The following is a 24,191-nucleotide window of genomic DNA, read 5'->3' as shown; positions in this document are numbered from 1 at the left end:
TTTTACGTTCTCTTCAGTGAGGGTATTAGATTTGTGTAAAATTTGATTCCCCCAGTTTTAATCAAATTTCAACGTTTTCAGACTCTCTGAATCCGAAAAATTGTTTTTTTACTAATGTGTCTATCGACCTGTCTGTGTGTATGTATGCCTCCCTTTCTGTGAGCACGATACCTTTTGAAAGAATCATTTTATTAGATTGGCTTCCAGTATACTCTTTAAGTGTCCTAAACTAAAGGTCAAGTTCGTTAGCCAGCCGTTTTGGATAAAAATTCAAAAAGTGAGCGCATTTTTAATACTTTTTAGACTAATTTTCTCCAAATTTGAAAACTTCTCTACAGATATTTATAGTATTGAAAAAGTTGAACAATTTATCCTGCTGACTTTTGCCATAAAACCAAAAATTACCAGAGTTACAGCATTTACAAAATTTTAAAAAACACACGAAAATTAATCTTTTAAGCCGACTGACGGACGATATGAAAAAACCAGGAGAAGAAAAAGTTTGATTTCTAAATGCCCTACAAGATTATCATAACTTTTTGAATTTTCTTAAAAAAACATAAATTCTATTTTTGACAGCAAACAAAATAATGTAAAATCCAAAAATTACATTTTTTCATGCAACAATTTCACAGCTTTTCAAAGATTCTAAAATATATAAATGCATTTATAAAAAATATATAAATACCCGAATAAAAATGCTTCGACTTGAGTTCGACTTGGTTATGTCTTGAGTTCGTCTCCAAGACATCGATGTCTGGCTGCGTTTTAAAACTGAGTCGAGACATAGGTCTTCGTCTTACTTTTATGGCCATGACAGGTAAAACGTTTACTTGTCTTAAGTTGAGCCATGTCTTAGCTAAGACGATGTTTACTTGACTCAAGACGAGCCTTGTCTTGGCTGAGATTATCGAACCTTTTTTGACTCATAAATGAGATTAGAGTTGATCCATGAAAAATTTGTAATTATTGAATCAGTTATTTTCAATTAAAAAATCCAGAATTGTTGGGTCTAAACGAGTATAAACCTTAAAAATTTTCTCCAAAAAAATAAAAAATGTAATTTTATAGAAGGATCTCCTAAGCCGTTAGAAATATGTAAAAATAATCAACCTTTTAGGTATCATCGTCAAACAATTATAATACGAGTATCAATCCGTAAATAAGGTGATTTTATATATATATTGTATAAAAATATACAAGATTGTTTAACCATTAACAAAGATTATCTTTTATGACTGTTAGAATTACCCTTTTTGTTGAGGCTCGAAGTTATAAACCGCACATGTTGGAGTCATAAAAATTCGAATTAAGAGATAAATTTATGTCTTCAAGACATAAATACTGGTCTCTAAGACATAAATTAAAGTCTGGCTCTATCTCAAAACTGAGACATGCTCAAGTCGAATTTTTCGACTCCAGCATGTCTTGATCAGGGGCAATTCAAGTCGAACTCAAGTCAAAGCATCTTTATTTGGGTATATACATAATTTATCAGTTAAAAACAGTAAAGCTGCTCGGTAGACCGTACGTGTAAAGTTTAAATAATAAAAAAAACATTGGAAATGAGCAAATTCAGTTTGTAGAAAAACGACAAAAGTTGCACTAAAATGTTTAATAACAACATTTTTTTAATAATACGCATTTTTTTTAACGGAACAATGAAATGCGTCTGTTTTAATACCAATGCAAGTTATGAATTATAATAACATACATTTATGGGAATGATATACAATTTTAGGGAGAACCTGGAGTGCGAAGCACGGGATACGTGATGAGAATGTGTTCGCTAAAGCCGAAGGAGCTTTAACAATAGATAATTCACAATCACCAAATTACTGTTGTCGATGCTTTCACCTTTAGTTAAAAAAAGTCTATACACAAAGATCGAGCGCGTAGCACGAGATAAATAGATTATCGAGCTTGAAGCGCGAGGTAACTAAATTATCGAGCGTAAAGCGCGAGAACCAACAGTCGCGCACCTCAGGCGCGTTCAAAATGGCGAGTGAAGCGAGCCGCGTGCAACGCGCGCGATGACAATTTTCCCGTGATCCGGGCAGATTTTTTAATGTCATTTTTATGATTAAAACCAAAACTACGTGTCCTATAAAAAAGTGATTCATAAGATATTTGTAGCTCTTTTTCAGGTAAATGAGTGATTATTAACGAATTTGTAGATCTTTTTTGGGATCACGATTTTTGGTCATTCATATTTTTTTGTATCCTGCAGAGTTTAAACACAAAATGGAATTTTTGATTTTTCATTATTTTTGGTGCAATCAAAATTTGAATTTTCGATTTTGCAATAAAATTCCAAATTTTATCATGAATCTTGTAGAGATTTCAAAAATCAATGTTTTTCTTCTCTAGGCTTTTTTATATCGTGCGTTGTTTGACTTAAAAATTTGATTTTCGAGGAATTTTAAAATTTTTGTAAAGGCTATTGCTCTGAGAATTTTTATTTTGTCGAAAAAAGTCACAAGGATAAATTTTTCGTCTTTTCTAATACTATGAATATCCGCGAATAGAATTTTCAAATTTAGAAAAAAGTGGTCTTAAGAATTTCCAAAATGCGCTCACTTTTTGAATGTGTATCCGAAATAGCTCGTTAACGAATTCGTCCTTTCTTTTAAAACCTGAAAAAGTGTGCCAAAGATAGATTTGATCCGTTCATTTTTTTAGAGTTGTCGTGTTTACGGATGTAAAGCAAGACATACGTCTCGTAACGTGGAGATCCGTTGAAAAACTGTGGTGTCAAATTTCAGACAATTCTAATGCTTTCTCAATCATAAATGATGAGAATGTAAAAAGTAATAAAATCAGCGTGTATTGTATGGTTAATGCAACTTCGTTTATTCTATGATTTTTTGTTTGAAATTGAAATATTGATTAATGCTTAATTTACACAAATCCCGTATAAAAAAATCTGATATATGCCTTCTTATTACCAGACCTTATGTGCGTAAAACTTTTCTGCAATTTTAATTTTGATAATGACTCACAGTATTACTTGGCTAACCGTCATCTCTTAAATTTAACTGCTTAGCTCTAGAACTAGTAAAAAATGTATAAGGAATCGTCTCACGATGAGTTGTCTAGTGAAGATAAACATCAAATCGTTCCACAAGATTGGCTCAAAACCAAACTCCTTGTACTCGTTGCGCACAACATAAATTTCTAAAGCTATAATTCTCTTTTCAGTGTGGTGTGAAAATTTATAAGACTCTCGAACTCATTTTACGCATCTTCGCCAGAGACCGAAAGCGTAATAATTTATATTAATGCCAGGCGAGCCTTCTGCCAAGTACCAAAAATGGTTGTTAAGCAGAAATTCATTCTCAAAATAACCATGAACCGATTTTCTAATTAAATTCAATATACAATGTTGCCAGAACGATGAGTCATCAATTACCGAAGGATTTGAATTACCTTTCGTGAACTTTTATTCGGAATAAATCTTTTTAAAATTCGTGTAGTTTTTTTTAAATATTCATCACTGAAAATATATGATTCGTATCCGTATTGGACGCGGTCAAAGTCAGTACCTCGATATACCTCTCAATAATATTATGTAATCAAATTACGTCATTGCGAAATTTCTCTGCAACTGATTTTATTCTGAAGGCAGCAAGCAACGTTTTAATTAGAATGTTTATATTTCCGAAAACAAAACTCGTTGTTCATTTTATATTGAGCATACAATATTAACGCGAACGTTTGCCAAATTGTAATTTGAAGGTCAATGATTTTACTTTTTCGCACATTTTGTCTTCTCTAAGCTACTGCCGTTTATAAATTTAAATGGATTTCGTAGAAGGGGCCGTATACATAAGAAAAATCAGGATCTATCCCTGGTCGTTCAATTTTAATAAAATTTTAATAAAATTTTTATTTAAAAAATTGCGAAAGTTACGCCATGTTAAATTTTGCGGTCACATTTTTTTGAACTATCGATATTTCTGGAAACGATAATTTAGTTTTGATAAAACTTGGAGATATTAGAGGTGAAATGATACATTTTAAGAATATAATGAAAAAAAAAATGTTTCCTAATTTTGCCCGAAGAAAAGTAAAAAGAAATCTTGATTCCATTTTTCGTGAATTTCTCCCCTTTTAATTTTTCCTAAATATAAATAAAATGATTTCTTGGAAAATCACCTTCTTTTTCAAAAAAAAATTCATGGAGAGTCAACTGGGTCCCATGATGTCATACTTTTAGTGAGACCGCGCGCAGCTCCTCCACTGCGTTTTCAGCTTTACGGTCCGCGAGAAGTGGAATCTCGTTTGTTTTCAATATTACCTGGTCTAAATCGTCTCAATATTACAAGCGCGGTCTCACTAAAATGTCGATATCTTGGGACCCAGTAGAGTCTCCATGATTTTTTTTAACGAAAAGTGATTTCCTAAGGAATCATTTTATACATATTTAGTAATAATTAAAGGGGAAGAAATTCACGAAAAAGGGAATTAAATTTTTTTACTTTTTTCGGGCAAAATTAAAAATCCCTTCTTTGATTGTATTATATTCTTAAAATATATCATTTCGCCTTGAATGTTGCTAATTTTTATCAAAATCAAATTATCCTTTCCAGAAATATTGATAGTTAAAAAAATGTGACCCCGAAATGCAACATGGCGTAACTTTCGCAAATTTTCAAAAAACCTTCAGGTTCAATATTTCTTTCATGCAGCTTTATAATTTCACCAACTTTTATGAAAATTGAACGACCAGGCCATATCCTGATGTTTCTGACGTATACTGACCGAGGACATTTTAATTTACCAATTTACATCATTTTACAAAATTTAACTTTTAACGAGAAATAGTATCATATTTCATATGATAAACGTGTTTAATTTACAGACGAAGATCTGATGATTCATATATGTATTGTTCGCATAGGTCATATTTGCAATTATTCTTTAGCATGTTTATTACAATTTCGATATTTAATTATTTTCGTTATGTTTTCCCCGTTGTCATCTGAGTGCAAAAACATGTTTCTGAAAACAGTACTTGATTAAAACCCGAAGAAAATTGTTTACGTCTTTACAGAAAGAAGAGGCGTTTATTATGAAGCAGCAGTGCCCGAAGATTCAATCGGACCTGGTGCCAAGACTGGCAAAAAACCAACTATTGGTACATCTGTGGGGGGTTTGATAGAGCGGAGAGCTTCAAAAGATATTCCTAGGAATGCAATAGAATATGATGAAGAAGGGCTTCCTTTAGGTACGCCACTTCAACCTGGCGACGAGACTTTACCTTGGAGAAAAGGCCGTGTTCTTCATCGATCACGGCCGACAAGCATTACACCTTGGCGAAAAACGAAACCACGATCACGAGATGGGTCGTTAGACAAGAAAATGAAAATAGCAGAAGTAGAAATGGTAAAGCCGTGGACTGAGGAAGAAGTAGTCTTGAAAAAGGCTCCTCATGTCATCAAAGAGCAACCAAAAGAAAAAGTCGAAGAAGTGGAACTCCGACCGGCTAAAACTGAGAAGAGGGTGACAAGAAAAGAAAGTATTGAGTATGTGGAACTTAAACCCATTCCGAAAGAATCAACATTAGATGATGTCATTTTACATAGGTTATTAGCTGATGAAACTGATGCACAACAACAGTATCTGGAAGAAGAGGATACATCACTTTTAAGTATAACTTCTAAGACTGAAATGACTCTTAGGAAACCAAGGAAAGAGGTAGATAAAGTGGAAGAAGTGACTGAAGAAACTGAGAAAATTAAACCATGGACTTCAGAAAAGATTACTTTGAAGAAAACTAAACCTGAGAGGAAAGAAATTCCTAAGGAAACGATAGAGGAAGTAGATTTGAAACCAACAAAGCCTGAGAGAAGAGATATCGAGAAATCTAGCTTAGAGCAGGTAGGTCTTAAACCGGTTTTAAATAATGAAAAGACAATTGTTCAAAAGACAGCAGTTAGAAAAGAAGATTATGTCGAGGAAGAAGATATTACATTATTAGATGTTTCTAGACAAGTTGATATGACTAAGAAGAACATTAAGAAAATAGCTGAAGAAGAAAAGTCTGATCAACCTAAACCATGGACTGAAGAACAAATCACTTTGAAAAGGGCTAAAACTCAAAGGAAAGAAATTCCTAAGGAAACTGTAGAAGAAGTTGAACTGAAACCTGCTAGACCTGAAAAGAAGGATATTATTAAAACTACACTTGAACAAGTTAGTCTAAAACCTGTAACCAAGGATGAGACAACTGTGATAACAGAAATAACATTGCAGGCAGGTGATTATGTCGAGGAAGAAGATGTTTCATTACTTGATGCAACTAAGGAGGTTAATGTAACAAAACGACCTATCAAGAAAGTTCTAGTTGAAGAAAGACCTGATCAACCGAAACCATGGACCGAAGAAAAAATTACTTTAAAGAAGGCCAAACCGCAAAGTAAAGAATTCCCTAAGGAAACTTTAGAAGAAGTTCAATTGAAACCTTCTGGACCAGAAAAGAGAGATGCTGTTAAAAGTACTCTAGAACAAGTTAGTCTCAAAACAGTTACGAGGGATCAGAAAACCCTATTACAGGAAATAAGTCAGGAAAAAGGACATTATGTTGAGGAAGAAGATACAACAATGCTGGACGTATATAGAGAAACTGATGTGACTCATCGTACTATTAAAAGGGTGCCACAAGAAGAAAAAACTAAGCCTTGGACAGAGGAAAAGATAACACTGAAAAAGTCAAAGGTAGAACAAAAGGAAATACCAAAAGAAATTTTAGAAGAAGTTGAATTAAAGCCATCCAGACCAGTGCAGAAAGATATTGCGAAACTTACTCTTGAGGAAGTAGATCTTAAACCTAAAACTAAATACATAAAGGTGATTAGTGAAAAAACTAAAGAAACACGAGAATTTGTAGAAGAAGAAGATACTGCAACATTACTTGTTTCGAAAGACATAAGTGTAGGTCAACGTAGGGTTGAGAAAGTTCCAGAAGAAGAAAAACCTCAGCAACCAAAACCGTGGACTGAAGAGAAAGTGACTCTGAAAAAAGCAAAGTTGGACAGGAAAGAAATACCGAAAGAAACTATTCAAGAAATTGATCTGAAGCCAACCAGGCCTCAGAAGAAAGATGTTTCGAAACATTCTCTAGAACAGGTTGATTTGAAACCACTAACTAAAGTGGATGAGAAAGTGGCGACAGAATATGTCACAGACGAAGACTCTACATTATTAAAGATATCTAGAGAAACTGATGTTTCCCAACGAAGTGTTGGCCAAGTTCCAAAAGACGATAAGCCTGACCAAGCAAAACCTTGGACGGAGGAAAAGATCACTTTGAAAAAATCTAAGCCTGAAAGAAAAGAAATTCCAGAGGAGACCATTGAACAGATTCAGTTAAAACCTACTAAACCTAAAAAACCAGCTATTAGAGAAACAAACATAGAGCAAGTTAAACTTAGATCAGTAGTTACTGAAAGTGTCAGAACTGTTAACAAAGAATCTGATAAAGGTGATTATCTTGAAGAGGAGGATAGCACTATGATGACGGTTTCTGAAGATAGGGATGTAAGACTTGAAATAACAAAGAAACCTAAAAAAGATGAAAAACCTGAACCTCTTCCCTGGACACAAGAAAAAATCACGCTCAAGAGGGCTAAGCCTGAAAAGAAAGAATTACCAAAGGAGCAAATAGAAGATATTCAATTAAAACCAGTTATAGTAGAGAAGGCTACAGTTTTATCTACAAAGATTCCATACTCAGAACGGACAGATACAACTTCATTGCATTTAAAGTCTGATTTAGAAGTAACAACTGTTGAGAAGGATAAAAAATTAGTTGAAGAAGAGAAAATTGAAGAAATGGCTGTTTCCTGGCGCAAAGGGAAACAGAGACCTACGGAAAAAGCTGCTTACCACGAAGAGGAGGATGAGCAGATTCTCGATATTGAAAAGACAGAAAAACCCACTTTGAAAAAGGAGGAAACTCCTTTAACGAAGCATGATGAAGGCACTGAAGAGACAAATCAGAAAACAGCAGTATCGTGGCGACGAGGTATAAAGAAGCCCACTGAAAAGACCCCATATCAGGAGGAAGAGGATAAAAAAATTGTTCAAGTCGATAAAACAGAAAAAATAACTACTGAATTGAGCCTGAAACCAAAGCTTGTACCTGAAGAAAAACCTGAGGAAGAGAAACCAACGGAACAAACTTCGCTTCCTTGGCTTCGAGGAAAAAAGGCACAAAAGAAAGAAGTGAAGGTAGAAGAGGAAATAATTGAAGACATTAGATTTGTAGCACTTAAGCCTACAAAACGTGGCCCAAGGCCTGAAGAACGAAAGGATACCGAGGAAGTTGTATTAAAACCAGTAAAACGAATACCGAAGGAAGAAGAATCCGAAGAACAAATTAAATTGAAACCTATTCCAAAGCCTACACCTGAAGAGACAGAATACTCGGAAATTAAATTGAAACCTTTCAAGAAAATAAAACCAGAGGAACGGGAAAGTGTTGACATTATACTAAAGCCTTTTGAAACGGAAAAACCCGAAGAGAAGAATAAGGTTGAAATTATACTGAAACCTTCTAAGAAAGTAAAGCCAGAAAAGCCGGAAAAAGTAGAAATCATTTTGAAACCATTTGAGAATGAAAAATTAAAACCTGCTTCGCTGGGAGAAGCACCCAAGGAAGAAAAACCATCAGAGGTTACGGAATTACCTTGGCGTCGAGGGCCGAAAAAAGTAATTGAAAAACCTGGCGAATATGATCAAGAACAGATCATATCAGAAGAAGAAAAGCCAACTGAGAAAACTCCCTGTCAAATGGAGAAGGCAGTAGAAAAAATCAAAGTTGAAGAAAAAATAGAAGACTTCAGTACAATTTCTTTGAAGCCAGTGAAACGAGGAAAGAAACCAGAGGAAGAAAAGGAAAAAGAAGAAATAGTATTAAAACCATTAAAAAAGACTCCAAAAGAAACAGAAACTGTAGTAGAAATAAAATTGAAACCTATCGAGAAACCTGTAAAACCTGAAATAGAAATTGTTGAAAAAAGTGCTGAAACCATTTTGAACCGAGGAAAGAAAAAACCGATAAAGAAAGGCGAACAAGTAGAGGAAAAAATACAGGAAAGTGAAATTTTAGAAGATGTTATAGTAGAAGATAAAAGAGAAGCTTCTGCAATATCGTGGCGTAGGAAACCAGTAGAGAAAAAAGTAGAAGATGTTCAACAAGAGACCGAAGTTAAGGATATTACATCGGTTGTTTTGAAGACTACGAAACGTGGAAAGAAACCGGAAGAACGAGAGGATAAGGAAGAGATTATTTTAAAACCCGTTAAACCATTACCTAAAGAAGAAGAAATGCGTGCAGAGATTAAATTGAAGCCTGTACAAAAGGAAGCACCCGAGAAAGTAAAGGAGCAGCCACATGATATTACCGTAATATTAACAGAACAAACAAAAACGCAGAATATTGTGGAACAGGAAGAAATTAAAGATATTACAACCATTTCGTTAAAACCAGTAAAGAGGAAGCCTAAACTTGTAGAGAAGGAAGAAAAGGAGAAAGTAATTTTGAAACCGATGAAACGTACAAGCAAAGTAGAAGAAACTATGAAAGAAATAATTCTTAGTCCACTAAAGCCGGAAGAGATTAAACCTGATGTGTCAATTGAAGAAAAACCAGAAGAAAAAGCTGAGTTACCATGGAGACGAGGCAAAACACCAAAGAAGGTTGAAAAAACGATCGCAGAAATAACAACAGAAATGGTCGAAGAAACAAAACTTGAAATTACACCAGAAGAAGTTTCTGAAGTACCTGACAATGAAAAACTTGAAGAGGTTGCAGAATTACCATGGAAGCGAGGAAAGAAGCCAAAGAAGGTTGGAAAAACTACTTTAGAAATAATAGCAGACCAGGTCGAAGAAGTTACACTTGATTTAAAACCAGAGGAGGTTCCTAAAGTACCGGAGGAACATAAACCTGACGCGGTTACCGAGTTACCATGGAAGCGAGAAAAGAAACAGAAAGAGCTGGTTGAAAAGCCAACGCCCAAAATTGATTTGGATGAAGTTCCTGAAGAAAAGCCAGAAGAAAAGGAAAAGGCGCCTTGGAGACGCGAAAAGAAGACAAAATCCGAACAAAAAGTAGGAGAAGTTGAAGACTTCACTGCTGTAACTTTACAGAAGGCCAAACGTGTCTTAAAACCAGAACAACAAGAAGGTAGGGCAGAAGTCACTTTGAAGCCTGTTAAACGCTTACCAAAGGAAGAAGAAGCTAAAGAGGAAATCAATTTGAAACCAGTAAGACGTCTACCAAAGGAGGAAGAAACTAAAGAGGAAATTAAACTCAAACCTTTCAAGAAAGAGGTAGCGGAACGGAAAGAAAAAGAAGATAAAGTTTTGAAACCAATTAAACGTCAGATACCTGAAGAAATTGTGAAAGAAAAGATAGACTTGAAACCAGAAGACCTTCCTGAAATACCGGAGGAACAGAAACCTGATATGGTAACAGATTTAATATGGAAACAAGGGAAAAAACCAAAGAAAGTCGAAAAATCTACCGCAGAAATAACAACAGAGCAGGTTAAAGAAGCTAAACTTGAAATCAAACCGGAGGAAGTTCCTGAAGTACCTAAAGAACAGAAACCTGAAGAGGTTACAGAGTTACCATGGAAGCGAGAAAAGAAACCAAAGAAGGTTGAGAAAACTATAGCAGAAATAACAGCAGAGCAGGCCGAAGAAGTTACATTTGATATAAAATCAGAGGAGGTTCCAGAAATACCCGAAGAACAGAAACCTGAAGACGTTACTGGGTCACCATGGAAGCGGGGAAAGAAACAGAAGAAGCAAGTTGAAAAGCCAACTACAAAAATAGCTCCGGATTTCGTTTCTGAAGAAAAACCAGAAGAAAAGGAAAAAGTACCTTGGAGGCACAAAAAGAAGACAATATCCGAGGAAAAATTAGAAGAAGTCGAAGACTTTACTGCTATAACATTGCAGAAAGCAAAGCGTGTCATGAAACCAGATAAACAAGAAGATAAGGAGGAAGTCACTTTGAAACCTGTTAAACGATTACCAAAAGAAGAAGAAACTAAAGAGGAAATCACTTTGAAACCTGTGAAACGTTTACCAAAGGATGAAAAAATTAAAGAGGAAATTAAACTCAAACCTTTCAGGAAAGAAGAACGAAAACGGGAAGAAAAAGGAGAAAAGCCTTTGAAGCCAATTAAACCTACGAAAATCGAAGAAATTGAGGAAGAAGAGATTGATTTGAAACCTGCACCTAAGAAGGAGAAACGAGAAGAAGCATCTCAGCCGGAAATAGTTGAAGAGATGCCGGAAGAAAAAACAGAATTACCATGGATTCGAGGTGATAAGACACATGAGAAAGTAACTGCAAATATAAAGGAGCGACCTGAGGAAGAAAAACCTCAAGAAACTGCAACTATGCCATGGAGAAAAGCTAAGAAACCATCTAAGAAAGTTGTAGAATTTAATGAAGATGTAACTGTAGTTCAAATTAATCAAGAGGAATTGGTGACAGAAGTTACTGAAACACAGCAAGAACTAGAAACACTGGTTTCAGAAAAAGTTGTCGAAGAGAAACCAGAGCAGAAAATTGAAGCACCTTGGATTCGCAGTAAAAAGAAAGAAAGGCAAGTAAAGCCAAAATCCGAACAGCCAGAACAGTTAACTGAAGAACAATTTACGGATGATGAAACTATGATTGATAAAGCAGAAATTACTGTAATGAAAACTAAAGATGTAAAACTCGAAGAAGAAAAAGTTGAAGAACTTCTACTAAAACCTACAAAACGCGGTAAAACAAAGGAGGTTCCAGATGAAAAAGAAGAAATTACATTAAAACCAATTCCTAAGAAAGTAAAGGAAACGAAAACGCCAGAGGAAATTACGTTAAAGCCAGTGAAGAAAGACAAATACAAGAAGGAGCCAAAGCCTGAAAAAATGCTTGAACCTGTCTCTCTTCCCGAAGAAGAAACTGACGAAATAACTGAGGAAGTCAAAATCGATCTCGCGAAAAAAGAAAAGCAACCAAAGAAAACCGAAAAGCCCCAAGAAATAGTCGAAATGCCAGAAGAAGCTATGGAAGTACCTAAAGAACTTGTTCCTGAAGTTGTAGACGTAAGCGAAAGTATTTCAGAAGAAACTGTAATATCAACCGAAGACGTTAATATTCAGAAGAAACGCATGACTGTGAAAATTGACGCTACGCCTATAGAAATCACTGAAGTTGAAGATGTGCGACAAGAAAATCTTGAAATCACTGTGGAAACAAAGAAACAAGAGAAGCCTAAACGAAAACAACGAACTCAAATTGAAATTTCAATTACTGATAAAGAGAAAAAGATTGCACCTAGGTTTATCCAGAAATTACAACCAGTAATAGTAGAAGCTGATAAGCCCGCGAAATTCACTTGTACCGTGACTGGTACTCCCTTCCCACAGATAGCTTGGTACCGAAATGAACAAGAACTTCATGCGAGTAACAAATATGAAATGAACATTGTGGAAACTACCGCTACCTTAGAAATAAAGAATGCCAAGGAAGAAGATGTTGGCATGTATTCGTGCAGGGCTTCAAATCCTGCTGGAGTTGCTACATCCACCGTCAATCTCGTTATATTTGGTACTGCCATAATTTTTTATTTGCAGATTTGTTCCTGTTTGTTGTGTGCTCCTACAATACCGCATGATAATTTTCTATTCTAATATTTCAGCTACCTTCAAAACAAACCTCAGCTCAATTTATTCATTCGAGATAAATATATTTAAACTGCTTATAATTTTTTCAGGCCAGAAGTTAATAATGCTAGTTTTTTATTTAAACTTTCATTGATTTTTATATTATCACCCTTCTAAGTGATACTTCCGTCAATTGATTATTGTGTGGATTTACTTTAACTCGAGTGTTTCTTTTAAATTCACTGTTGGATATTTAACCAAATATCTCTATTTGCAGAAAAAGAAGAAGAAGGTACTGCTCCGCACTTTGTCACACCAATCAAGCCTGTAATGGTAGAAGCAGATAAGCCAGCAGTCCTTGAATGTACTGTAACTGGAAAGCCAGCACCTGAAGTAAAATGGTATCAAGGTGAGAAAGAAGTGAAACCAAGGAAAGGAAAAACGGAAATAACTTTCAGTCCTGAAACTGGAGATGCTAAATTGATGATCCTCAAGCCTACATCTGCAGATGAGACCATTTATCGCGTACGAGCTGTTAATAAATTTGGGAGGGCTGAGTGCAGAGCAAATCTCCTTGTTAGTAATGCAGCTGTTGTATCAAAACCAGAAATTATGCAAGCTCCAAAGATTACAAAACCACTTCCAGCATTAGTGGCTCAGACTGGAAAGCCGTTGACTCTAGTCGCAGAGTTCGAAAGTACTCCAAAACCAGAAGTTAAATGGTTTAAAAACGGATTAGAAATTGCGCCAACTGATGATACAGTTGTCAATGTATATGAAAGTACAGCAGAACTTATCATTCCTGATGCGACTAAAAAGGATAGTGGAAAATACGAAATAAGAGTACAGAATCCGGTTGGTGAAGCTAGAAGTTCGGGTTCAGTCACTGTTAAGGATAAAGTGGAAGACACTTCTGATGAAGCAAAAGCACCAAGGTTCATACAACCAATTCAGCCTCAAGTCGTTGCAGAGGGAGAAGTAGTTATTATGGAAAGTGTAGTGGATTCCTATCCTATTGCATCATTCCAATGGTTCCATGATGACCGTCCTCTACAGGTAGGAATAAAAATATATTAAGCTCTAAGTAGAAATCTTGACAAAGAAAGGCAGTACTAGACTTTTTCTATGGTTACTGAAAAAGAGTAATAACGTTAACCTTTATACTATTCCATTTTACTTATATTACAGACCATTCACGAAATGAGAATCGTCACTAAAGAAAATCGATCAGTTTTGCTGATTAGGGAGATTGTACCAGAGTATGCGGGAACTTACACTTGCCGCGCAGAAAATGTTGTTGGTTCTATCACTTGTACGGCCACTATAAATATTCTAGACATTCCTTGGGAGGAAACAGTTCAGCAAACTTCTCCAGCATTTGTCAAGAGGTTGTCCCCTGTGAGAGTCATGGATGGTGAAAACGTAAATCTAACTTGCGTCGTTCAGGGAAAGCCTATTCCGAAAGTCGAATGGTTTCACGAGAATATTCCAATTCAGGAAGGAAAACAGATAACTATTTTACAAGATACAGTAGGTGTATGCAGTTTAGCCATCACAGAAGTATTCCCAGAAGATGCTGGTGAATATACTTGTCGTGCTGTGAACCCAGTTGGTGAAGCTATTTGCTCAACGTCGTTAGTTGTCGAAGGTGTGCAAAATTTAAACTTTATTTATAATAATTTAACATAAAAATATATATTTATATTTAATTATTAAATTTTTATCGGCTCTAGCTTACGAGTATGTGCCGGATTCAGAAATTGCATCTTCGGCCATAGCCACATCCCTTATTACTGGACAGAGTGGTTCAGAGGAAGATCTTTTGTCTCCAAAGGTAATCAACAATTTTATCTAAAGTTGAAAGCATCTCAAGCTCAAGAACTACTAAAATATTTTTTTATTTTAATTCTAGGAGGGACCTCTATTTGATACTGATACTGAGGATTCCGCGCCAGAGATAATCAAAAAGCTTCCTCAGTTAGTTCCTACTAAGGATGGTGAACTAACTAGGTAAACAATTTTAAAACTTTCTAAAATCGAATTTCACTAAATTCGACTACAAAAATTTAACATATGTTTAAAATTTTTTAGATTGGAAGTTAAAGTAAAAGGAAAACCGAAACCACAAGGAAAATGGTTCAAGCACGGCGTAGAAATCATTTCCTCACAAGAATTCCAAATCGAGGAACTAGAAGACGGGACGTCAGTACTAACTATTGCTGAAACGTATCCGGACGATACGGGTGACATTGTTTTTGAAGCACACAATCCACTTGGCGTATCGACAACGACTACTTACTTATCAGTAGAAGGTAAACAATTTCTCAAAACAAAGATATTATCATTAAGGCTTGGATCATTTCACTATATTATTTATATATTTTTATTAATTCTAATGCAAAGTGAAGTTATTTTCAGATCCGTGCGGAAGTGCCTGCCAACCCAGAACGAACCTCAATCCTTTTCTTTCCCACTTTCTATCAACATTAAACACTAACATCAAAGCAATCGCTTATACGCTATACTTACAGATTTATTCAATTAACGCGCAATCGACTGGATCGGTCGCATAATTATAACTGCTATCAAACATTTTCTAACGCTGAATTTTAATTTTTAACCATAGGTATCGTTGGAACGAAGGACTATAGAAAACCATCATGGGTTACACAGATGGAAGAAATGCAGGAGGCTCTTCGAGGTAAGCACGAATTTTTGGATTCGTGTATGTTGAGTGTGCATGCATGTGCATTTTCAAGTGATAGTCTAGACGAGAACACGGCTGGAGATGAAGGATCTTCTCAAAGAGACAGTTCTACAATAGTAAGCGAATTTTCATCCACAAAAACTTTAATGAACATTGAAGGTTCTTCTGCACGTAGCAGTATTCGAGAATTTTATCTACCTAGAAAATACTCAAGCGAATTTCAGGAAGAAATAAAATTTGCTCAAACTCTGTCTGTTAACAAAGTATTTAAGCTAGAATCTAAAGATGAATATTTTCATGATGATAATGAATCATGGGTGCGACCAACAACAATACCCAGAACAGAATCTGTTACATCAAGGAAAAAACAAACAGATGCTTCTCGTGCAACCGGATTCTCGAAAAGTGCCTCAGAGCTCTACGTTACAAAACAAATCAGTAATGATGGAACCATCTTGTCAGAACCTTTGTTGGAAAATGTGAAGAAGAAAACCAAATTTGACAGCAGGTCAAGACAAAAAGCTGAAGTAAAAACAATCAAGAATGAAAGAACGCCACATCAAAATCCACCGCAGAATGAAAATTCCACAAAAAAACTCGATAAAGGTTTTAAAGAAGATCAATTGAGTAGAAGCACGGTTGCAAAAAGAAGAAAGGAATATTCCCCATCTCCACCCAGAAGAAAAAAAGATGATTATAGGTCCAAATCTGAATCGCCTTCTCCTACAAGAATCAAACGACCAAGGATAGCTGAAACAACAAAGGAAAAATCACGTTCCATCTCTGCAAGTGGATTGAAAAATGTAACACGAAATGAAAGTGCGCAAACTCAAAAAACTACAAATTCGAGTCCGTCGAAAAAAACCTATTCATATGAATTTTCTAAACTCCCCAAAGAAAAAACGAGGCAGACTAAGAAAAAGATTGTCCTTGACTTTAATGAATTTCCACCTCCGAAATCAGAGAGAAAGATTCAATCCACAATTGCACCTTCCAGTTTAGAGGAACTCGATTACCAAGTAACGCATTTCTCACATTCTACAGAACATCCAGCAAGTCATTTTTATTTATCTCCTATTGAAGAAAATAGTGAGGCATCAACTAGCAGCAGCAGTCAGGGAAAATCTTCTTCGAAGTATTTAAAACCCAAACAAGATGAATTTACAGATTGCACTCAAACTACGGGAGATTATATGTTTAGTATGGATTTTGATACTAGCAGAAAGTATCATACCTATCCAAAGTCACGAATTCCTGTTGCAAGAAAACCTGGAAATCATCGAGGATTTGGAAATTTAAGGGATCCAAAAATGTATCCCTTAGAACCACGAGAAATAGATTTAGAAGCATTTCAGCAATTGCATACAGCTGATAGTCAAGATGAACTACAAGAATTTTTACTTTTGGAAAGTCAATGCAGCGGAAATCTAGGGTTAGCAACTAATTATTCAAGTTCGGAAATTTCCGATCATCCTAGCGAAGATGAAAGAGGGACAATGTCAGGTATTTTTCAATCATGGCTGCTAACAAAATTTAGCAAAATATAACAGAATCTTTCTTGTACTATACTTTTGGCTAAATTCATAGAAAAGAAAGAGACTTTATTTCTGCTAAACTTTTTTAATTTTGTGACTTTATACTAATTTTGCATGGATTGATGTGACTTTTTGTGAATAGATTACTGACAAATGGCCAATATCGATTATGCTACAACAGAATCTGTAAGCAGGTAATCAATGAATAATTTATATATAATAATAGTAAAAGAAATGTTAATTAATTATTAAAAAATATATACTCGAAATGCAATAAATTAAATGATAGTAAAAACCCAAATAAAAATATTTGAAGAAGCATTAAGAGTCTTTATTTTGAATTAATGTAAGAAAATAAATAAATGGAGAACCTTACTTTCTCAGCCGCGCAAGCCGTACCACGATTTATTCAAGAGATAACAGATGTTTACGCACAAGAGGGGCAAAAAGTCACGTTAGAATGCACGTACTGCGGGCATCCAACGCCAGGTATTTACCATATTTTAATATTCGTCATGATATCCTCATTTTAAAAAAGAATATTTTCTCTTTGAAACTCTAATCGTAAAATATTCGATTTTCAGATGTCGTCTGGTACAAGGACGATAAGTTAGTGAAAAACACAGATAACCTAAAGATTCAACTAAAAGATGAAGAGAAGAAAACTATCTTGACTATAAAGAGAGCCACGGAGGAAGATGAAGCAAACTACGTCTGCAAAGCTACTAGCGAAATTGGTTTAGCTATTACCAAAGCAAAATTACGAGTCACAAGTAAGTATACAGATTAGCTTTCTTTTTTCTATTTTCTTTGTTAAGTGCAATTTATCAAAATAAATTTTTTACCTTTCCTCTACAGCGGGAGGTCCAATCGCCTGGCAACCAGAAGAGGAAGAGGAAGAAATAGTAGAAACAGTAATGCATAAAACACATAAAAAGAAGAAACCTGAGATCAAAAAAGCTAAGGAAACGAAAGAAAAGATTAAGCCAGAACGCGTAAAAGTTGACAAAAGACCTATTCAAATAGAACGAGTTGTTCCCACGGAGGAAACCGATGAAAAGTGAGTTTAAATCATTATTAGAAATTTTAATTTTTACAATCATTAGTCTAAATCTTTCATTTCGCTTGCAGACAAATTGTGGATGTTACAGAAACTCAGGTTTTAGAAACTATAACTACTTTCGAAGAAACTCTTGAAAAGGTACTTTATAACAACTTTATAAAAATGATGAAACATTTGTTTGATAAAAATTATACTTCCAAAGAAAAAATGAGAAATAAAATTATTTAAAAATGTTTTAGCCAACACAAGCAAAGAAGATAGTGCCAATCCAGGATTCAGTAATAACAGAAGCTACAGCTTCCTTAAAAATGGTCGATGAAAAAACTAAGAGGATTATTCCAGACGTTGAAGAACGTGCTCAAGTGACATCCGAAACTTTCGAAACAATATCAGTAACTGAAGTTCAGACAGAAACAGGAGTACGTGAGTTGAAGAAAAAAAGGAGGAAGCCAGAGAAAGTAAAGTCATCTATTGTTAAAGGAGAAGAAGTCACGGTTACTGAGGTTACAGTAGATCAAATAATTGAGGAACAAAAAGAGAATATCGCAAGGGAGATCGAGGAATTAATGGATGTTTTGAATGCAACTGAATTTGGTCCTGGTGAATCTCCTCTCCGAGAATTGGCAACTATTGGTTTTCTGGTCCGACAAGGAGTTTCCGTTAATGAGATTAATGAAAGTCTTTATCAAACCGACAAATTCCCGGCTTTACGAACACCTGATGCTCAAAATGCCTTGGTACAACTGGTCGAGAGAGAAGGACATGGACCGTTGATTACTGAAGTTCTTACTGAAGAAACAACAACTGATGAAAGTATTGTCGCTGCTACTGTTGGATTCCGTGCTTTCATGAAAATGGTGGAATTACAACATGCAACTGTAGAGGAAGTTATTACACACTTTGCTCCAGACGATTTTCGACCACGTGCTTGGGAAGTTACAGAAGCGATAGAGGTATATTATATTTTATAGTTCAAATCAAAATGATAGTTCTAAAATCATTTCATCCCAGATCTTTGACCTTTAGTTATAAAAAAGATTCTCAGCCAAATTTCTGATTGATTTTGAAATTAAGAAAATAACTATAATTGTATAAACAGGTGGAATCCGAACATCATGCAACTGAGAGAACAGAAATCATCGAGCAGACAGAGATACGTGTGATGGGTAAGTCAAGATTGTGTAGCAGTGTGTTGAGCTCAAAGGGTTATTCGATCAAGATCTTTGAAGGAGACTTTTGCCCTCTGCTGATCGTGGATATCAGTCAAATGTTTCAAAATTATAAATTGATAACAATTGCGTGGCTTGTATTAATATGCATTTCATTTGTGAAAATAGTCAGCTTTGTGTTGTGTGTGTTTGTCCGTTTAATTGAACAGCATGATTTTTTATGTACATAACAAGTGCGATCCAGTTTTATTTTATTGTAATAAGCTTTTGTACATGTTGATATTGAATAAAGCATTGAATTTCTATAGTGTGTTTCTTAATTTAAATTGTTTTTCTCCTCTGGATTTCCCGATGAAAAACGCCAATGTTTGATTCCAGAGAGGAGAGATGAAAGAAGAACGCTCCAGAAGCAAGATCTTCGAGAAATTAAAGGTTTGAAAAAACGATTTATGATGCATGGATATCATTGATTGTTATCTGTACAAAAGGACATGAAAATGATTTTTAATGTTAATTTTTTCAATAATCAATTATCTATGATCATTAGTTTGTGAATCATTAGTTTGTTTGATCTTTGTGAATTTGCTTAATATTATGATCTCACAAGGCATGGAAAATAATAGAATAAGCATTCAATGGAAATATATTTTCATATTCTTTCAGATGCATGATGATTTCTTGATCGAATTATAGCAGATCATTACCGCTTAAGCCGCTATGCTTTCTACGCGCAGTTTCTGCATTCAATTTATTGTAAAATTATATACCTTCTCTAAATCCTTTCTAACTCCAGCTTCGCAATCAACGCTTCTTTCCGTGATTTGCTAGCAGAATTTTTATAATGTAAGTATCCGTCAGCTTTTATATTACATTTGATTTTATAATAGGAAACAGGAAAAAAGTAGCTTTTGTCACATATACTAGTATAAATATATCTTTATATATGCTATAGCTATGAACTTAAAGTGTACAGAAAATTGAACAGTATCAAGTGTTTATAGGTCTTCAATAAAAGATGAAAATGACACATTATCAAGTCTTCAGGACTTTTTTTTATGATAATATATAAAACAACTGCATTTAAACATGAAACTACGTTTACACTTTCATACTTTTCTCATCAATTATATTTTGATATACAATCATCACACAGTCATACGCTTTAAACAACAAAAATATATGTAAGAGTAACATAAATGGATGAAAATTAGAGGATCTGAATAGATGCTTTGCTGATTTTACAGTATTCATTAGGAATATAAAATAATGTCTATATTTGATGGTTTGAATTTTCGCTATATCATGCACTATATACCTACATGCACATTTAGTACAATTCCTTACAAAGCATGTCATCACACGCAGCTACAAGCAAGTACATTAACAAACAGCACTTCCAAGCATTCAGTTATTATAAAAACAACCACCTGGCAGTTTACGTACGCGCTCATAGTCTACTGTCCGCTATTCTTGTTGATTGTTTGCAATTATTTTTCATTATTTTTAATTTTTTACTTTATTTTTATTACGAGTTTTTTATAAAGTCACATAGGTTTTCATTATTGTTCGATACTTAAAAATCCTTGCTTCTTCTACTTAACGTAAATCTAAAATCAGAAATTAATATGTTTGCACTCAAAAATCGCTTCTAAAAAAACTTTAATGGAACAAATAATGAAAACTTAATTCTAAGTAAATATATATTTACATATAATTATTGATTACGTACGCTGAGCTCTGCAATAAAATTGTATGAAAAATATGTATGAAAAAATTAGTTGAGCAGCTAACTATCTTTTTGAGATGGCACTGTTTCAATTTCTCATCAATTTTGTTTTATATAGAAATTGCTGTTGAAGGATAATATATCCAAAAGTTTTTTTCTTGTAATCAATGTACCTATAGAAATTTAAAAATTGTAAAAACTTATATACGATAATTGTGCGGGCCAAGCGGAGTAATGCGTATTGCACACTCAATTCACATGATAATCTTACACAAAAATTCTCACATACTTTCCACAGAATACGAGGACACTCAGCAAGTACACACGACACTGCGAAAACGTAAAGACAGTAAACCCAAGGAACAACCTCGTATCGAGGAAATGCCACAAGATAGGGAAAAGGGGGTTCAAATTGTTGAAGTTGAAGATGAGCGCGTGACAAAAGTCGTTGAAGATGATCAAAAAAAGAAGCAAGAGGAAACGGAGGAAGAGCTTATAATTGTTGAAAGAGACAAGAAAGGACAGTTAAAGCAAAAGAAAATGAGGAAAGAATCCCTAGAGGCTGAAATAGAAATAGAACAAGAGGAAGAAGTTATTCAAGAAGTGAAGAAAATATTGAAACCTAAGAGACCAGACGTAGGCGAGGATGAATTAGAACTTGAGGAGATTGAAGAGTTTGAGATTATTAGCGAGGCATCCATTCCTTTGGTGGCTCTTAACATTCCAAGTCAAATAAGTGAAGTAATAGCACTGAACAGAACTGTTGAACAAGCTCCTGGTAAACCACAAGATGAAAGAGCGAAAATGACATTGGATACCGTAAATGCACTTACAGAGCAATATTTACCAACCCACGAAAGTGGACTTGATGAAGTTAAATCATTAAAGTCGGATAAGAAAAAAGCCTCTGAATCCATATCGCCAATGGAACCATACTCCACTACTGAAACAACAGTTCAAGGAGGAATTGATGAATTTTCTCATACATTTAAACCTTCAACTTTCTCTGCTACATCGGCTATTGTTCCATCCGAGAGTTTAGTTGTGAGCGAAACTCTTCCAATTGAAGCTAAACCATCAGATTTAAAAACTTCTATTCAAGAATTGAGTGGAAGGGCAGAAGTTACAGTGACCTTGCAAGAAGCCACAACCATTAGTGAAACTACAGTTAGTCAAGATGAAGTTCCTACTAAAGATTTTGTTTCACCAAACTCTGTTAAAGCGGAAGATACAATGTTACCACAACTTGGAATTACTGTTTATGAAGTAAATGAAGGCCAAGCTGAAGATAAGTTAGAACCTATAAAAATTGTATCGACTAAACCAAGGGTGAATTTTACTACAATGGTACCAGTTGTCGTCGAAGAAGTGCATGCTCAAGACAAACCTGGAAAATACTATCCGGAACTGATAGTACCAACTGAAGTTGCATCAGCAACGATAATATCACAGACGCAGCGAGTAACTGAAGAAATGCATGCTCCAGAAAAGGAAGGTGAATATGTGCCAGGACGACTACCTATTGGTCAAACTGCTTTAGTTGAAGTATCATATGGAGGAGAAACGGCCATAACTCAAGAACAATCTATTCAAGAAAGTGAAGGTATCTTCTCTCCAGATAGAAAAGTTGACACCTTTGAAGCACGTCCTAATATAAATCTTCTTGAGAGCATTACAGTTTCAACTGTAGATTCTCAACAACAAGAGTCTACGTTGACTATTGACGAAAGCAAGGAGGTCACTGCCGATTTCAATGTAGTAGAAAGTTCATCCATTATAACTACAGAAACTATAACAACGGAGAGAGAAAGACAATATCATCCTGGCGACAAGCCAGTGACTAAGACAGCTGAAACAACCATTCTTCCACTTGAAATTGGGTCCATTTCTAGTACAGTTGTTCAAGAATCTGAAAGCGAGTTTGTAGAAGGTATAAAACCAACTGGAGCATTAGCAGAAACAAGCTTTAAGTCTGAGGAGTATCTGCAAGTTTCAGAAGTACAGACTGCTGACTATCCATCAGAGTTCAAGGATGATCTGAAGTTTGTAACGGAAAGTGGAACAATAACTGTTCAAACATCTGAAGCCAAAGAAATAAAAGAGGTTGTTGTACACGATCAGGAAAATAAAATGGAGGATATGACCAAGCCAGAAGAGCGAACAGTTGATACAACCTACGATGCAATAAGGAGTGTTGAAATCTTCCAAACTACTTCTGTAGAGAAGGAAGGGGAGCTAAAGATTTACGAATTACCTGAAAGCCACCATGGAAAAGCTGTTCCTTCTCAGCCAGTATTGTCTCTTCAAGTTGAAGAAACAAAGCCAAATGATACAATTGGTCAAGTCACGGATATCGTACCAACATCTGCTACTGCTAAGGTTGAAAGAGATGATCTGCGTGAAATTGTTGTTGGAGAAATAGTTACAGCAGAAGGTCTAGGTCTAGTGAAACAAGATGCGATACCGGTCTTTAAAGTTGCTATGATAAGCATCGACGAAATGGAAAGTGTCCGCACAACTGAAGTCCTAATTACAGAAAAAGAAACTGAATACACAAGAATTCTAGAAGACAAGGAGGCTTTTGCCAGTACTGAATTTTCAACGCAGATTGCAGCTACGCATCAAGAAGTTAGAACTGAATCTCCAACTAATGAATCTATTCCAGAAGACATACCAAATAAAGAAGTAGCTCAACCAATGCAAACTCTTTTAGAAAGTATAACAGTAAGTGTACAAGAACTCGCGGAGAAAGAGAGCATCTACAATGAAGACGTAAAGCCCACTACCAAAACAGCTACTATTGAATTAACTGAAACAAGACCTGGTGCTGTCACTCTGGAAATTGTGGCTAGTGATAGAGAAAATCTGTATTCTCCAGAATCTCTAAGAAAGCCAGATTTCACGGCTCAGCCACTTGTTGATGCTCACCCAATAGCAGTTAAAACGGAAACGATCACTGAACAAAGCACAACTGATATTACTACTGAGGCACCGAAAACAAATAAAGCCTTCTCTCGACAAGAAGCGTTGGAAGAACTAATTATTACTGAGACTAACATTGCTGAAACAGAAAAACCCAGAGATACAGAAGTTAAACCTACAGAACATAGTGCTGACATTGGAATGGAGGCTGCTGAGAATCTGACTGTCAACGAGCTTGTCACTGTTTTTAATAAGGTGTGTATGTTTCTCTCATATATGATAAGATGTATGATAATACGAGGGTAGTTCAATAAGTCCTTAGAATGAAGTATAAAAACAATTTTTTTTGGGTAAATTTTTTTTTATTTTTCAACATAATCTCCTTGGAGCT

The 24,191-nt window shown here is 35.1% G+C and overlaps 1 protein-coding gene across 1 annotated transcript in view; it reads left to right on the top strand.

The window, feature by feature from the left end:
- Positions 1 to 3,064: 3,064 nt before the first annotated feature.
- LOC117169916 (titin-like) overlaps positions 3,065 to 24,191 on the top strand; it is a 62,812-nt gene continuing 41,685 nt past the window's right edge. Inside the window, exons 1-16 of the mRNA XM_033356425.1 lie at positions 3,065 to 3,151; positions 5,035 to 12,622; positions 12,956 to 13,734; positions 13,867 to 14,326; positions 14,412 to 14,512; positions 14,591 to 14,688; positions 14,770 to 14,990; positions 15,305 to 15,379; positions 17,305 to 17,409; positions 17,505 to 17,693; positions 17,779 to 17,980; positions 18,052 to 18,121; positions 18,223 to 18,936; positions 19,083 to 19,149; positions 19,531 to 19,584; positions 21,177 to 24,055. Of these exons, the coding sequence (XP_033212316.1) occupies positions 3,065 to 3,151; positions 5,035 to 12,622; positions 12,956 to 13,734; positions 13,867 to 14,326; positions 14,412 to 14,512; positions 14,591 to 14,688; positions 14,770 to 14,990; positions 15,305 to 15,379; positions 17,305 to 17,409; positions 17,505 to 17,693; positions 17,779 to 17,980; positions 18,052 to 18,121; positions 18,223 to 18,936; positions 19,083 to 19,149; positions 19,531 to 19,584; positions 21,177 to 24,055 (13,689 nt within the window). The remainder of the gene's footprint in view (positions 3,152 to 5,034; positions 12,623 to 12,955; positions 13,735 to 13,866; positions 14,327 to 14,411; positions 14,513 to 14,590; positions 14,689 to 14,769; positions 14,991 to 15,304; positions 15,380 to 17,304; positions 17,410 to 17,504; positions 17,694 to 17,778; positions 17,981 to 18,051; positions 18,122 to 18,222; positions 18,937 to 19,082; positions 19,150 to 19,530; positions 19,585 to 21,176; positions 24,056 to 24,191) is intronic.

The sequence above is a fragment of the Belonocnema kinseyi genome, chromosome 3, assembly GCF_010883055.1.
Source record: "Belonocnema kinseyi isolate 2016_QV_RU_SX_M_011 chromosome 3, B_treatae_v1, whole genome shotgun sequence".
Taxonomy (NCBI): Eukaryota; Metazoa; Arthropoda; class Insecta; order Hymenoptera; family Cynipidae; genus Belonocnema; species Belonocnema kinseyi.
Note: the sequence above shows the minus strand (reverse complement) of the source record. Positions and strands in the feature narration are given on the sequence as shown.